The sequence below is a fragment of the Carassius auratus genome, chromosome 1, assembly GCF_003368295.1.
Source record: "Carassius auratus strain Wakin chromosome 1, ASM336829v1, whole genome shotgun sequence".
Classification (NCBI taxonomy): Eukaryota; Metazoa; Chordata; class Actinopteri; order Cypriniformes; family Cyprinidae; genus Carassius; species Carassius auratus.
In genome coordinates, this window is record NC_039243.1 from 32,956,182 (window position 1) to 32,971,432 (window position 15,251).

At 37.1% G+C, this 15,251-nt stretch overlaps 1 protein-coding gene across 2 annotated transcripts; it reads right to left on the reverse strand.

Annotated features, from left to right (window-relative positions):
* Nucleotides 1-1,644: 1,644 nt before the first annotated feature.
* LOC113108285 (transmembrane anterior posterior transformation protein 1 homolog) lies at nt 1,645-11,534 on the reverse strand. 2 transcript variants are annotated; one of them, XM_026271231.1, is made up of 15 exons: nt 11,357-11,534; nt 9,405-9,535; nt 9,051-9,169; nt 8,878-8,910; nt 6,856-7,018; nt 6,641-6,776; nt 6,356-6,453; nt 6,140-6,209; nt 5,969-6,049; nt 5,773-5,882; nt 4,202-4,261; nt 3,978-4,046; nt 3,664-3,740; nt 2,991-3,157; nt 1,645-2,785 (listed from the first exon to the last, which is right to left on the reverse strand). In XM_026271231.1, the coding sequence occupies exons 1-15, from the start codon at nt 11,532-11,534 to the stop codon at nt 2,553-2,555; spliced, it is 1,725 nt and encodes a 574-aa protein (XP_026127016.1). In that variant the 3' UTR covers nt 1,645-2,552. The 2 variants fall into 2 exon arrangements, with proteins under 2 accessions (XP_026127016.1, XP_026127025.1); XM_026271240.1 differs by lacking the exon at nt 8,878-8,910.
* Between the last annotated feature and the right edge of the window lie 3,717 nt (nt 11,535-15,251).

Consider the following 15,251-nt stretch of genomic DNA (forward strand, 5'->3'; position numbering starts at 1 on the left):
TTATTAAACTATAATTTTTCTTATCTAAAAAGAATAAAGAAATATTATTATTTTTAAATATTACTATCATACCCTGCGTTGAATCTCTAAAAATGTAACTAGTCACATGAATTCTTGGTACTGTAATTATACATATTGGAAATTACAAATGTTATTTACTATATAGGATGGGGTCGATCTATCTACTGTATGTATACAATTATTTTATATATTCAAATTATATATTTCAAATGTATTTTATGTACTTTCAAATGTAAGCTCACGCACTGCTTTTAGATCACAGAGCCAAATTAATAAGCAAATTTGTGACAATGAGTAAATGTTTTGATAATTTAAGCAAAAGAGCTACTCTTATTAAAGAAAATGGGAAGCAAACTAGAAGAAATTTTATGAAAATGTGTGAGTGTCTTTTGAGATATATAATCCGAATAGTAAAAATAATAAGAATATAATTCTTCAACCCTAAACAAATGACAATCACAACAACAAGGTACAAAACAACAAAACTTTAATTAACACAATGCCCTGATTCCTCTCCCCAATTCTGTCTCTGAAACATACAAGGGATCATTCCTCTTCAGTTTCTAGAGGCTGGAGTTAATATGGGTACAAAAACACACCGAAAACAACAAACTGTTATCGACCAGTGAGAGAAAACGGCAGTCTGGAAAGAGCAGGATGGCTGGATCTTAATGCATTTCCAAATAAATGGATACGAGTATGAATTAGAAAGGTTAAATCAAGCAAAATCACCCTTTTGAGTACTGAGCCATATCCAGCACAGCTAAACTTTAGCTTTATTTCAAGAGCCAAAAGACGGCTGAACCTACCGGAAAGCACAGGCAGTCACACTGAAAAGCACAACAGAACCAAACATCTGCTTAAAATTCTCTCTTTCTTTCAAAAATAAGCAGAAGTATTTTTTTACACCAAGTGTTTCAAATGTAAAAACAGTGAGAAACGCTCGGGTGATATCATTTTGAAAGTTAAAGTGAATGCAAAGGTTTTGAAAAATGTGAATCAGAGTTTGCATTAGTTGATAATAGATAATAGAGTTTGCAATTCCTTGGCATAGTTGATATTTTCACGCAATAATCTTCCTAAATGATCATTAAAATCAAACCTTTTTTTTTTTTTTTTGAAAAACTGAGCACCTTTTTGACATGATGACTCGAGTGTGAATTGTCAGACTAAATGCCACCATGATAATGTTACAAAGCAAAGCAATTATAGCCACACATTTGTAACACAAGAAATACAAATGCCAAAAGCAGTAAAAAAAAAAAAAAGATATACAAAACATCGTCATTACTGAGAGAGAGAAACATAAACTTAAATTCCGACGTCCAGCGACATAAGTGATTCACAAAAATGTGGTCTGTTATGCAAATCAAATGTGCAAAACATTACTGTCTATGATGATAACGCACTATACATGATGCATTATTACTGATCATGTGTATTCAATGATAAGTTGGTTATTCTGAAACTTTGACTCATTGTTACTAGCTTACATTACTGGATTCTGAAGCTCATTGACCTGTAAAAACCCAAGGTATTAGCAAAAGGCTGTAAATTCAGCATTGCTTTGGTCAAGATTCTGACATTTGGAATGTTGCTAATTGACTATTTAGTATCTGCATCAATTCATCTGATACTCTACTCTCTGTACAAATGCTTGCGGGGGACAAACTGACTTCCAAATATTTCGTTCCTTCATTTTAGATTCCATGCGAATATCTTGCATTAATTAATGATCCTTTCATTTAGATGCAGCGTTTTAATCAATCCAAAATTCAAAGGCATGCGTTTCACAATGGCCTTTTAAAAGGTCATATCCTCAAATGATGCAAAAAATAAAATAAAATGATAAATTGTAATTGGTAACCCTGTCTTTAAACTGAAATTTAGTCATAGATGAGCAACTGTCTTGAAAACATAAATAACTAAACAAACGTGATATGGTATTTTAGCCTGCTGTCTCAAAGATATAAAAAAATGAAACAATTAGCAAAACACATCTGTAGTTACATTTCAGGACTGAGCAAAAATGAACATGGTTATCTTTCAAACTAAAAGTCTTTGAGGGAATTGGAGAATTGTAGCGTGCAAATAGTGAAAAACTAAACTTAAGCATTTCTGTCAATTGTTTTGGAGCACTGCATATTACATTTTTGGATTATTTGCATCCTATTTAGTTCCACACATATGTATGAAATCTCCAGAATCTGTGATTTGGGAATGTAATCCATCCCTTTTCTCATTCAAAGCTTCCTAAGGTAAGCACAGCGACCATCAGACCAAGATACACCCCGCCGTCCCCCGCTGACCTCCAACCTCTTGAAAACATCACCCGGTGGATTCCAGATGGGTAAAACTGTGTGTGACCGTCTGTGTTGAAGTCTTAAATAAATTAGGTGCATCACTTGTTAATAAATATCCTGCAGTTTCTCGCTGTCCCAATCCAACGAGCTCAAATGTCAAACAAATCCAGCTAGCAGAGAGGACGGGCATTCAGTGCAAACCTGGCGTCACTCTCACACGCATCAACCTCAGTCGATACGGTTCCCGCAGATAGTAAAGCGATCAATCTCCAGTAAGTCTTTATTAGGCGCCCTGTGTTTAAGTTCGGTATCGTCCTGAATAAGGCTTTTCTCTTCTGATTCATCTGGTGTAGTGAGGAACTGATCTGATTGGCTGGTGGGGAGCTGAGGGGCGGGGCATTCGTCACTTCGGCTGGGCTGAGTGGTGACTGATGCAGACAAGCCCTCCTCCTCTGGATCACCTTCAGACGGGTGTGAACGCAATCGGTTAGTGAGAATAACACTTTTATAAATATGGAGGACAAATAATGAGAGATTAAATTAATGCATTACATTTGCAATGCAATTTTTGTTTCAAAGACATTTGTCATTATTTTTCTACCATATGTAAGACTCTGTTATCTATTATCAGGGTTTATTGTGTGTGTCAGAGGGTGTGTGTGTTACCTGCTGGTTCTCGTGTGTGTTTGGTTCTATGGGCTCTGCTTGACGCTCTGCTGGGAGCTGCAGAGGGAGGATTCTGGAACAGCTTCTCCTCCATATTGGCCTCTTTCACGTACTTACAGGATTTCCCCAACAAAACAATACTGTTCAGCACCTTCAGGGTGATCATACTGAATAAACACACACACACACACACAGGCTTAGTGCAACATTCAGATCATACACACTTCTGTTTACAGATGTCTGGGATCAGTAACCTTTTTGACACAAGATTGTTCACTAAGAGCAAAAACAGTGAGCAATAACAGTAATATTGCAAATTACAAAAACATGTTTTCCATTGTAATACATTTTAAAATATATTTTATACCTATGATGACAAAGTTAAATTTTCAGCAGCCATTGCTCTAGTACTAGTAATAAAAGTATTATTATTTTTATACCAGTTGTGGTGCTTAATGAAGCATGTAAATACAGTGTTTCTTTTGATTATTAAAGCTAGAATAACTTTTTGAACATTATAAATGTCATTACTATTACTGTTCATTAATTTAATGCATCCCTGCTGAGTCAAAGTATCAGTTTATTTAAAGAAAAATCATAGTGATCCCAAAAAATGTAATGAAAAAAATAGATTATATATATATATAAAAACTTTTAAAATGTGAGCTCATACCCCAGGTAGAAGAGCACAACACACACAATGGACAGAGATCCCTGGATCTTCACAGAGCTGGTCACCACTCGGATCAACTGTAAACCAAATACTACATGAGCATAACTGCAATACTACGACACAGAAAAATGGTGAAACAGTTTTAAATGAACTCGATAATTCAGTACTACATAGTTCACTGTCTTTGTAACGTGTTTTAGCATTACATTTCGATTCTCTGAATTGCCTTTACACAGACTTTAATTATATCAGGCTTTATATTGTACTGTGAGATGGATTTACTGTGATTATTATGAAATAAGGAGGCAGGTTACCACTAGTGCAAGAGGAAGAGGAATGAAGCCCATCCTCCTAGACACACTGTCACTGTAGTCTGTGTATGCCTGGAAAACACACACATATCAGCAGCTCATTTATAACTGGATGAAATGCTCCTCAAATGAAGTCAATGCAATCAGAACCATGAACAGGAGGAGACAAGCAACTTCTTGAAATTAAAATAATTTGACAAATTGACGTAAATCTGGCATCCACTTACATTCTTCTGTCTGCTGCTGACCAGATCAAATGCCAAGCTTGCTCTGTATTCACTGTAGACCTACACACACACACACACACACACACACACGGTTACTGTATAAGTAATGAAGTTAAGATGATTTCAAGCAGGACGTAGCTTTGTCTCATAGTTGGAGCTGTTTTGTGCAGTTGAGGTGGTCTTTGGACAAACATTACCATAATTACAAACAACAGATCACATTTGTATTTACTAAAAACTATATAAAAAAACATAAAAGTTTTGTGTTGGTGTGGTATTCGCTATTTATCATTTCAAGAGAATATGACAGCGTAGTCTTCATGTCAGACAGTTAACGATGGCATTTTACACATATTTGTATTTTGCCTAACAAACCTGTGCATTGATTCTGTATTTATTTATTTATTTTTAATTACAGGTGCATCTCAAAAAATGTGAATATCATGGAAAAGTTTTTTTTTTTGTAATTTAATTTAAAAAAGCAAACTTTCTTATATTATAGATTCATTGCACACAAACTAGTTTTTTGTTTTAATTCTGATGATTATGAGTTACATCTCAGGAAAATAATTTTTTTTGTATCTAAACAAATTTGAATATTTTTTCAAAGCTCAATCAAAAAAATATTTTTTAAAACTTGTGGAAAATGGGCATCTGATGTCATTTTAATAACAAGTGGAGCTTGGTTGAAATGCATTTACTGATAAAAAAAAAGAAAAGCTATTTAATAAACAAAATTCAAAGATGTATACTGAATATGGTACAACTGCTAAAAATGATCCCAAAATAAATATAGTGTCCCCCTTTAGAAAAGATGCTGTACGAGAGAGAAAAGTGCATGTGTGTGCTGTGACACTAATCTTCCTGCCTAAACTAAGCAGATCTGTCTCTAATCCCTGCCGGTAACTACACTCCTCTTTCTGTCCTTACATACATCTCTACCCCTCATCCACAGTGTATTCCACCTGCTCCACCCCTATTGTGCTCATCTTTTGCTTCTATTGTCCCTCTTTTAGACCCATGTTTAAGGACCTATTAGTTTGTAGTGGCACGTATCATAAGAGATGCACCGATCCGATACGATACGAAGTATCATTATCGGCACCGATACTGCCATATCAGATATGCATTTAAGTGACAGGATTTCATTTTAAGTTCCTCCAATGTTTTTTTTAATCTACTTAAGTTTTCTCAATATCTTAACAGAATATTATCCCCAAAATTGTAAACTATCCCTTTAATCGCAGTTACATTATTTGTGTTTATGGTGATGCATGTTGTACGGATGTGATTTTGTTATAAAATGTTATATTATTATTTATTTGTATTTAATATTACACAAAAAAAATATTAATTTTATTTAATATTTCACAATATTTTAGTTCTTGCGGCATTATGCCTGGTACTGGCAGTGTATATGTTACTGCAAATTTTCCACATTTTGGTTGCGCTAGAAATCCTGTTATTATGCATATCACGGTAGCTACTTAAAAATCATATTTATGTTACTACTGTTTAAAGAACACTATGACACTGCCAGTATTTTGGGGCTGGTATACCATGCAACTCACATCTGCCGTGATGTCGTTAAACTTGGTGATGAAGGCATGTTTGACAACGTCCACTGCAATTTCTGAAGCGATCACCATACAAACATCAGGAAACAACACCCATAGATGATCTGTGACCAATAATCAAAGTTTAATACACACGTCAATGTCATGTATATGCACAAACTGAAGTGCATCAGCTGTTAACAAAAGATACCTGGGTTCCAGGAGAACTGCTCCATGTTTCTGAGACAGACGATTAGTAAGAGTATGTAGTTTGTAAATCTTTCTTTAATGTCTATAGTGTGAAAACAGGAAAAAGTGACGGTGAGACAGGTGACAAGCTGAGACAGACGTGTTTTCATTTGTTAAATATATATGTACCTACCGCTATTAGACATCTGGAAGAGGTTGTTTTTCTCAAATTTCTTGAATACGCTTCCTTTGATCTCAACAAACTTCACAGAGAAAAACACAGACAGTACATCAATACAAACAGAGGTAGCCTATGAAAGCTTCTGTTCTTTCATAATGTAAAATAATGTAACATGCAGAGATTAAGGTCAGTCTGAGTGTATTTAATGCTTGCTGTGCTTGTACTCACATTATTAGACATCATGATGGTAAGCAGCGACTTGTTATGTGAATTGAAAGCCACGTTCAGTGTGGTGGCCTGAACCATAATCAGAATGGCATGCATAACTGCATTATTAATTAAGGAACGTTATAACCTCCGACGGATTGTAAAAAGGTCAAATATGACACAAAACTTGAATTTAAAATAGTAATTTTTTTTTATAACATTGAGCAGTTTCAATGCCATAGGATAGATTTCACACAGAACTTTAATTTTGTATTTAATGGGGCATGGAGCTAGTGTGAAGGATACAGACGTAGAGAACAGCCATGAAGAAATGTGGGATGACTCCTATATGAGCTCTCTTCCTCTCTTTCGGTTCAGTGGCAGTCCAGTACAAAGCATCCAGAATATCCTGACCGAAAGATGAAAACAAGCGATCTGCCACCTAGTGGAGAAAAAGAGAGCGTGTTCAATCTGCTATTGCTACTACAATAGCAACAAATGTGAGTGATGTGATACCGTACCTCCAGCATGTTGTAGATGATGTAGAGTTTTATGACAGACTGACCCCGGATCATGTGGTACATCATGGAATAATCCACATAATGCATCATGAAATAACACAGGATCATAATGACACCCTTCAGAACATCACACACCTGAGCGGGCTGCAAGATACGAGATCCACTGCAAACGCACACACATAAGAAGAAGAAAAAACATCTTCTGGTTAAACTGGCTCCATAGACATCTGGAATTGCTATATAGTGGCTGATTATATTCACAAAGCAGTTCCTCTTTTAGTAAGATCTTCTTCCACGTACAGCCACAGTGTTAGTGATCTTGAGTCACACACTCTTGTGCATCATGCTTCCACAAACATAAAGCAGCAGAACTGTTTTTAACACCGATAATAATAAGAAATGTTTTCTGTGCAATAAATCTTTAGAAAATTAGACTGCATGGCTTTATATATAAAAAAAATTATACATGCATTTAATACATATATATATATATATATATACACAGTATAGACCAAAAGTTTGGAAACATTACTATTTTTAATATTTTTGAAAGAAGATTCTTCTGCTCATCAAGCCTGCATTTATTTGATCAAAAATACAGAAAAATATGTAATATTGTAATATATTATTACAACTTAATTGTTTTTAAATGTATTATACTTTAAATGATCATTTATTTCTGTGATGCAAAGCTGAATTTTTAGGATCATTATCACATGATCCTTTAGAAATCATTCTAATATGATGATTCATTATCAAAGTTGGAAACAGTTCTGCTGCTTAATATTTTTTCAGAACATGAGATACTTTTTTAGGATACTTTGATGAATAAAAAAAAAAAAAAATAAAAAAAAAAATAAAGAAGCTATGTTTTTAAAATATAAATGTTTTGTAATAACAATATACACTACTGGTCAGTAATTTGGGGTCAGTCATTTGTTTTCTTTCTTATTTTTTTAATAAAATCAATACTTTTATTCAGCAAGGATGTGTTAAATTAATAAAAAGTGATTTTTAAAAAAAAAGTTTTTTTTAATAAATGCAGTTCTTTTTAACCTTTTCTTCATCAAATATATTCGACAGCAGAACTGTTTCCAACACTCATAATAAATCAGAATATCAGAATGATTTCTAAATGATCATGTGATCGACTGATGTTACATGTGACACTGAAGGCTGGAGGAATGATGCTGAAAATTCAGCTTTGCATCACAGGAATAAATTATTTTTTTTAAGTATATTCAAATAGAAAACTATTATTTTAAGTTGAAGTAATATTTCACAATATTAAATTTTTTTCAGTATTTTTGATCAAATAAATGCAGGCTTGATGAGCAGAAGAAACTTCTTTCAAAAACATTAAAAATAGTAATGTTTCCAAACTTTTGGTCTGTACTGTATATATATATTTATATATAAATTGTTATTTTAGATTGTATTTTATCAGTATAACTTATTTTTACCATATTTTGCCCTGGCAATCATTTTAGAAAAAATAAATACATACTTAAAAACCCCCAAACCTTTGAAAGGCAGTGTATAATAACACACTATTCTAAAAGTGTTTGTTACTAGATAAATGCACACAGTGTTAGTATTTACACTGGGGTGCTAACTATTTAGTCTTGCTGTAAATAAAATCTACGTTCTTTAGGATATGGTATGCATGCACTGAATACAATTTACAGATTTTCCATTATCATTTTACAAACATCCTTTCTCTTGTGATCTCTTGTTAAAAAAGTGACCACACTGCCATCCTGTGACCGCTCATGCAAGTACACCCTAAACACTGAAAGAAGAACAGGAGAATTCTGGGAACGATCTCAGATGATTTTAGTAGTCCAGGGTGAAACCAAAGCACAACGGTGTAAAATTAGACAGCTTTGGCAACTGCAGCCTAGTGTGTGTGCATGTGAATGTGTGTTTGAACACAGCCGCTGCAATCATATCAGCACGTGTGTGTGTGTGTGTGTGTGTGTGTGTGTGCTTAAAGCAGCTGCAGTCATTTTTTCTGCATACCTGCTCTTTTTGCAGTAGGGGCATATACTAGCCCTGCAGGCAGAAGAATATTCAGTGAACAGCAGCTACAATCATTTTGGTCTTAAGTGTGGGTAGATATTTGTGTGCATAAAAAAAGTTGGATCAGAATTTTATGAAAGTGCTACTTTTGGGAATATCCCTCCATGCATTACCTGAGGCCACAGCAGGGCAGTGTCAGCAGTCGGACCAAGGCTAGCAACACTCTGAGAGGCAGCAGAGTGAACACGTACAGAAACACATCCAGACACAGGAAAAACCCAAACATCATCAGCTGCAGAGAGAGAATAAGAGAGATCACTTATAGTCCTAGATGTGCTAGAACTTACTTCAAACTGGCTCCAGTATTACAAAAAAGCAGCATTAAGTAGTAGATAAAATTATTTTTTTTGTTATACTGTTTGGTGGCAGATCAATCAAACACATCAGCTTTAATGCACAGTGAAATAAAGGATGCGGTTCTATTATTTTACTTAGGCGTTGTAGTTTTATTCATTTGCGTTTTGTACCTTCTCCAGTTCTTTCGGGATACGCAGGCAGGTGTAGACCTTCTCTCTCCGCTCGGTGTATTTGGCCTCATTGTGTTCCAGAAAATATCCTCTAGTCAACTCAGCACTGATAAACCTCACCAGAGAGAGATCTGCACACACACACACACACACACATACACGCATCAATGAACACACACATGAATGCATAGGCCAGCACAATGAAAAGCATTTTACTCATAATTTTTTTGCAACCAAAAGTGGGTTTCAGAAGTTTGAGTCCACTTGTGAAATTACTCTTTTAAAAATGAATTAGGATTTTAGAATTTAGTTGTCCAAAATAAGATGGAAGATTTTTATTCATTAGATAATTCTGGTCATTTTGACTCATTTCCTTTGCATCGTGCTGTATTTTAAAACCTGTTTTAAATTGCAAGTTTTTTTAGAACTCATGCTGTGTTCATTGTAACACTAACCTAATTCAGTGTTTGGAATAGGGTTGCAAACATTCCAAAATGATTATGACTTAATATTAATCCTGGAAAGTTTCCAAAATTTCTGGAATGTTGGAATTGTCCACCTTTTTGCAACCTTAGTTTTTAATGACAATAGTCTTTAACCAACCGCAATAATGCAGAAAGGTTCAAACAAAGCAAACTAAATAATAAAATAAAATAAAACAATTAAACAAAACAAAAAGCCGAGGCTCACTGTTTGTTTATTTAGAGCGCTTTCTTTCAAGTGAAGATAAAGTGCATTTGTTTATGAGCCACATCTTTTTATTTTGCATTTAACTTCGTTTAAATTTCAAGTTTAAATTTAAATCCCAGATTTTCCTGATGTGGACATCACTGTCCAAACCTAAGAACTACAATAAGCAATAATCCTCTCACAAATCCACAATACACACGTTTTCTTTCCCCTATGTTTACAATACTGCAGCAGTTCTGTGATTTGATTAGGAACATTGTTGACATTGATTTTACAACAGGGCAGCTAAGTGACATAAAAGAAGCACAGAAAGCGCTGGACTGCTTTTAGGGCATGTTTATGTTGACCTGAGGCCAAATGTGTTGTGATAAGAGCAAGACAGCGTTCTGAGATAAACAGCACACACTGTGAATGCGTTCTGTGGCCAACACACACAGTGCTTACTTTCTATTTTAAACAGTAATAGAGAAGGTTAAACTTGAGGATGATCACAGTGAATGGGAAAACAAACAGTTTAAGTGTCTTGTATGATAAAATGACTAAATGTATCAAATGTATGAGATCTTATATTATATATTATATAACTGTTTACCACTTTCAGAAAAATGTTAGCCTGAATGTATTGTAAGTCGCTTTGGATAAAAGCGTTTGCTAAATGCATAAATGTATTTTTTTTTTTAACTACCAATAAATTTTGCATTACATAATGAGAGTTATGTTTTCTAAGCAAACTTGTGTTAAACAGATATATGACAACACACCAGCTTTATTCCCAACAGCTTATTAATATGAGTTTATTATTAATATAAGATTCAGTCTCCCTCCATTTGTTGAATTAGTGATGGGGATGATTTCAGGGAAGATGCTGATGCAGCTAGGGTCTTTATTCTCATCTTCACACCTGATTTGATCCTCGTGCTACTAAAGTTAACGTTAGTCTCGTTATACAAGCGGCTGAAGGGGTCACATGAGCCACACTGGGTGAGTATTCACGGTGCCTTAAATAAACCGATGCACGCCGAAGTATCTGATCTTGTTAAAGGTAGCGTTAAATAAGCACTAGTGACTTACTGATGACGCTTGACACAGAATTGATGCAATCAGCTTTTTTGGCATTTTCAAACCCTGCCTTTCGATGCGTTCTAACGTTTATATCAAACTCTGCTTACCTAGATCTTCCTAATGTGTTTATTATGATGCTGTCTATGTAATGTTAGGTTGGAAACCGCGCACAGAGCCGCTGTCTGTCACTCGTAACTTACCTGACACATTGCTCTTTCTCTCTTTGTATTTCGCCTTCCTCTCGTAAAATCCCAGAGTTTCTGTGAGGTCTGATGCAGCTTGTTCCTTCGTCTTTCTGAAGAGTCGTTTCTCCCTCTCTTTATCCTCATTTTCGGTCTCATTTTCGTCGGCAAGGCCAGTCGCTACTGAGTCCGCCATCATCCTCGCAGACACAACATTCATGCGTCACGGCATACGTCATGGACGCAAAACTACAATTCACGGCCTACGTCACGACGCACGACTACAATTCCCACAATGCAGCTGGTAACTATCGTAAACATACAAGAATCAGAATCAGAATGAGCTTTATTGCCAGGTATGTTTACACCAACGAGGAATTTGTTTTCGTGACAGAAGCTCCGCAGTACAACAGAATGACAGCGACAGAACAAAAAACACGTAATAAAGAATAAAAAATACAAGTAGATAGTGAATGACAATATACAAAATGACAATTGTAGGCAGGTATATTACAAAATGCAGTTATGTATGTACATGTATATTATGTGCAAAATTTAAGTGTATACCAAGTATGTGTGTTAGATAAATAAGTGTATGTGTATATAAATATAAAGTGTAGTGTGTTCGCAGTTATTATCAGCTGTTCATAAGATGGATTGCCTGAGGGAAGAAACTGGTCCTGTGTCTGGTCGTTCTAGTGCTCAGTGCTCTGTTGCGTCGACCAGATGGCAACAGTTCAAAGAGGGAGTGTGTTGGATGTGAGGGGTCCAGAGTGATTTTGACAGCCCTTTTTCTCACTCTGGATAAGTACAGTTCTTGAATAGAAGGGAGGGTTGTACCAATGATTCGCTCAGCAGTCCGGACTACCCTCTGTAGTCTTCTGAGGTCAGATTTAGAAGCTGAGCTGAACCAGACAGTTACTGAAGTGCAGAGGATGGATTCAATGATGGTGGAGTAGAAATGTTTCAGCAGCTCCTGTGGCAGGTTAAACTTCCTCAGCTGGCGAAGGAAGTACAACCTCTGCTGGGCCTTTTTCACGATGGAGTCAATGTGAATGTCCCACTTCAGGTACTGAGAAATAGTGGTGCCCAGGAACATGAATGACTCCACTGCAGTCACAGTGCTGTTCATGATGGTGAGTGGGGGGAGTGCAGGGTGGTTTCTCCTGAAGTCCACGATCATCTCCACTGTTTTGAGCGTGTTAAGCTCCGGGTTGTTGAGAGTGCACCAGACAGCCAGCTCTTTTACCTCCTGTCTGTAAGCAGACTCGTCACCGTCCTGAATGAGGCCGATAAGTGTGGTGTCGTCTGCAAACTTCAGGAGCTTGACAGAGGGGTCCTTGGATGTGCAATCATTAGTGTACAGGGAGAAGAGCAGTGGGGAGAGAACGCAGCCCTGGGGAGCTCCGGTGCTGATTGTACGGGTGCTGGATGTGTATTTTCCCAACCTCACTAGCTGCTGCCTGTCTGTCAGGAAGCTGTTGATCCACTGACAGACGGAGGTGGGCACGGAGAGCTGATTTAGTTTGGGCAGGAGGAGGTTTGGGATGATCGTGTTGAAGGCCGAGCTGAAGTCCACAAACAGGATCCTCACATAAGTCCCCGGTCTGTCTAGGTGTTGCAGAACATAATGAAGTCCAATGTTTACTGCATCGTCCACAGACCTGTTTGCTCTGTAGGCAAACTGAAGAGGATCCAGCAAGGGTCCAGTGATGTCCTTCATATGGGCCAGCACCTGTTTTTCAAATGACTTCATGACTACAGACGTTAGAGCCACAGGCCTGTAGTCATTTAGTCCAGTAATTTTGGTTTTCTTAGGGATGGGGATGAAGGGACTTCGCACAGCTCCAGCGATCTGTTGAAGATCTGTGTGAAGATGGGGGATAGCTGGTCAGCACAGGATTTCAGACAGGCTGGTGTAACACAATCTGGGCCTAGTGCTTTTTTCCTTTTCTGCTTCCGGAAGAACTGGCGCACAGCATCCTCGCTGATCTGAATTGCATGTGTGGGGGAGAGGGGGGATGCAGGAGGTGAGAATGGTGAGAGCGCTTGATTGGAGAGGTGTTCAGGATGGGTTGCAGGAGCTGTTAATGGTGTGAACGGTTGTTGTAGAGGCATTCAGGGCTGGTTGCAGGAGTTGTGAATGGTGTGAATGGTTGTGTGGGGAGGCGTTCAGGGCAGGTGATGGGTGTTCTTTCAAACCTGCAGTAAAACTCGTTCAGATCGTCTGCCATTCGTTGATTCTCCACAGTGCTGGGGGGTGGTGTCTTGTAATTGGTGATCTTCTTTAGACTTTTCCACACTGATGCGGAGTCGTTGGAAGTGAACTGAGTCCTTATTTTTTCAGAATAATTCCTCTTTGCCACTTTGATCTCTTTTTTCAGTGTGTATTTAGCCTGTTTATACAGGACATAGTCCCCCTTCACGTAAGCATCTTCTTTGGCCTGACGGAGCTGTCTGAGTTTTGCAGTGAACCATGGTTTGTCATTGTTGTAAATTAGTTGAGTCTTTGTAGGAATACACATATCCTAACAGAAACTGATATATGATGTTACGGTCTCTGTGAGTTCATCCAGATCGGTGGCAGCAGCTTCAAAAACACTCAGTGAGGTCAAAACAAGATTGTAAATCCTGCTCTGCTTCATTAGTCCATCTTTTTACAGTCCTTGATACAGGTTTAGCTGATTTTAGTTTCTGCCTGTAGGACGGAATAAGATGAACCAGAAGGTGATCAGAACGTCCCAAAGCTGCTCGTGGAACAGAGTGAAATGCATCCTTTATTGTGGTGTAACAGTGATCCAATATATTACTGTCTCTTGTGGGACATGTAACATGCTGCCTGTAGTTTGGCAGTTCACGGGAGAGATTGGCTTTATTAAAGTCCCCGAGAATGATTAAAACAGAGTCCGGGTGTTGTTGTTCTGTGTCTGTGATCTGATCAGCCAGTTTCTGTAAAGCTGAGCTCACATGCGCTTGCGGAGGAATGTAAACACTGACTAGAATGAACAAGTGAAACTATCGCGGCGAATAGAACGGCTTGCAGTTAATGAAGAGTGTTTCGAGATTTGAGCAGCACGTCTTCTTTAACACAGTTACATCTGTAGACCACCGTTCATTGATGTAAAAGCATGTCCCGCCACCACGCGATTTCCCCGTTGATTCTGACTCGCGATCCGCTCTGAACAGCTGAAAGTCCGGCAGATGGAGCGTGCTGTCCGGTATGGTGTCATTCAGCCAGGTTTCTGTGAAACACAGAGCAGCAGAGTGTGTGAAATCCTTATTTGTCCGAGAAAGCAGAAGGAGTTCGTCCGTTTTGTTGGGTAGAGAGCGGAGATTTGCCAGATGGATGCTAGACAACGGCGTTCGAAATCCGCGCTTCCTGAGTCTGACGAGCTCTCCCGCTCGCTTCTCCCTTTTAAATGTCAATATTAAAAAAAAGTGCATACAATGGACGTCGATGGTCACCAATACTGTTTGGGTACCAACATTTCTCAAAATATATTATTATGTTTTATATATCTAAAAAAAAAAAAGTCATATAAGTTTGGAACAAGGTGAGAATTAATAAATGACAGGATTTAAATTTTAGGGTGAACTTTCTTCGACCACTAGAGGGGGTGAAATATTCAGATATGTATTTATTTATTTAGGTATTAACGTTATATAAATAAATACATAGCTTTGCCACTATTTAGATTATAAATAATTTACTTTGAGCCCTCGATTATTATTTTTTTTTTACATTTATTATATTGATATCAATAACCAAACACAGAGTCTGAAGTCATAACCAAACACATTTTATTAATGCAAATGATTGAACCCATACATAAAATACACAACTAACAGCACAGATCTGCATGTGTTTTACAATAGGCATTAAACTTTAGAGCAATAAAGATATCTGCATTAA

Excerpts from the sequence above, each read along its gene's own strand:
- LOC113108285 (XM_026271231.1), bottom strand. The coding sequence starts at position 11,534 with ATGGCGGACTCAGTAGCGACTGGCCTTGCCGACGAAAATGAGACCGAA. Across the intron at positions 6,050-6,139 it reads CTTCCAGATGTCTAATAGCG|ACATTAAAGAAAGATTTACA; the intron begins GTAGGTACATAT and ends TTCACACTATAG. Across the intron at positions 3,741-3,977 it reads CTCTTCCTCTTGCACTAGTG|TTGATCCGAGTGGTGACCAG; the intron begins GTAACCTGCCTC and ends TTTGGTTTACAG.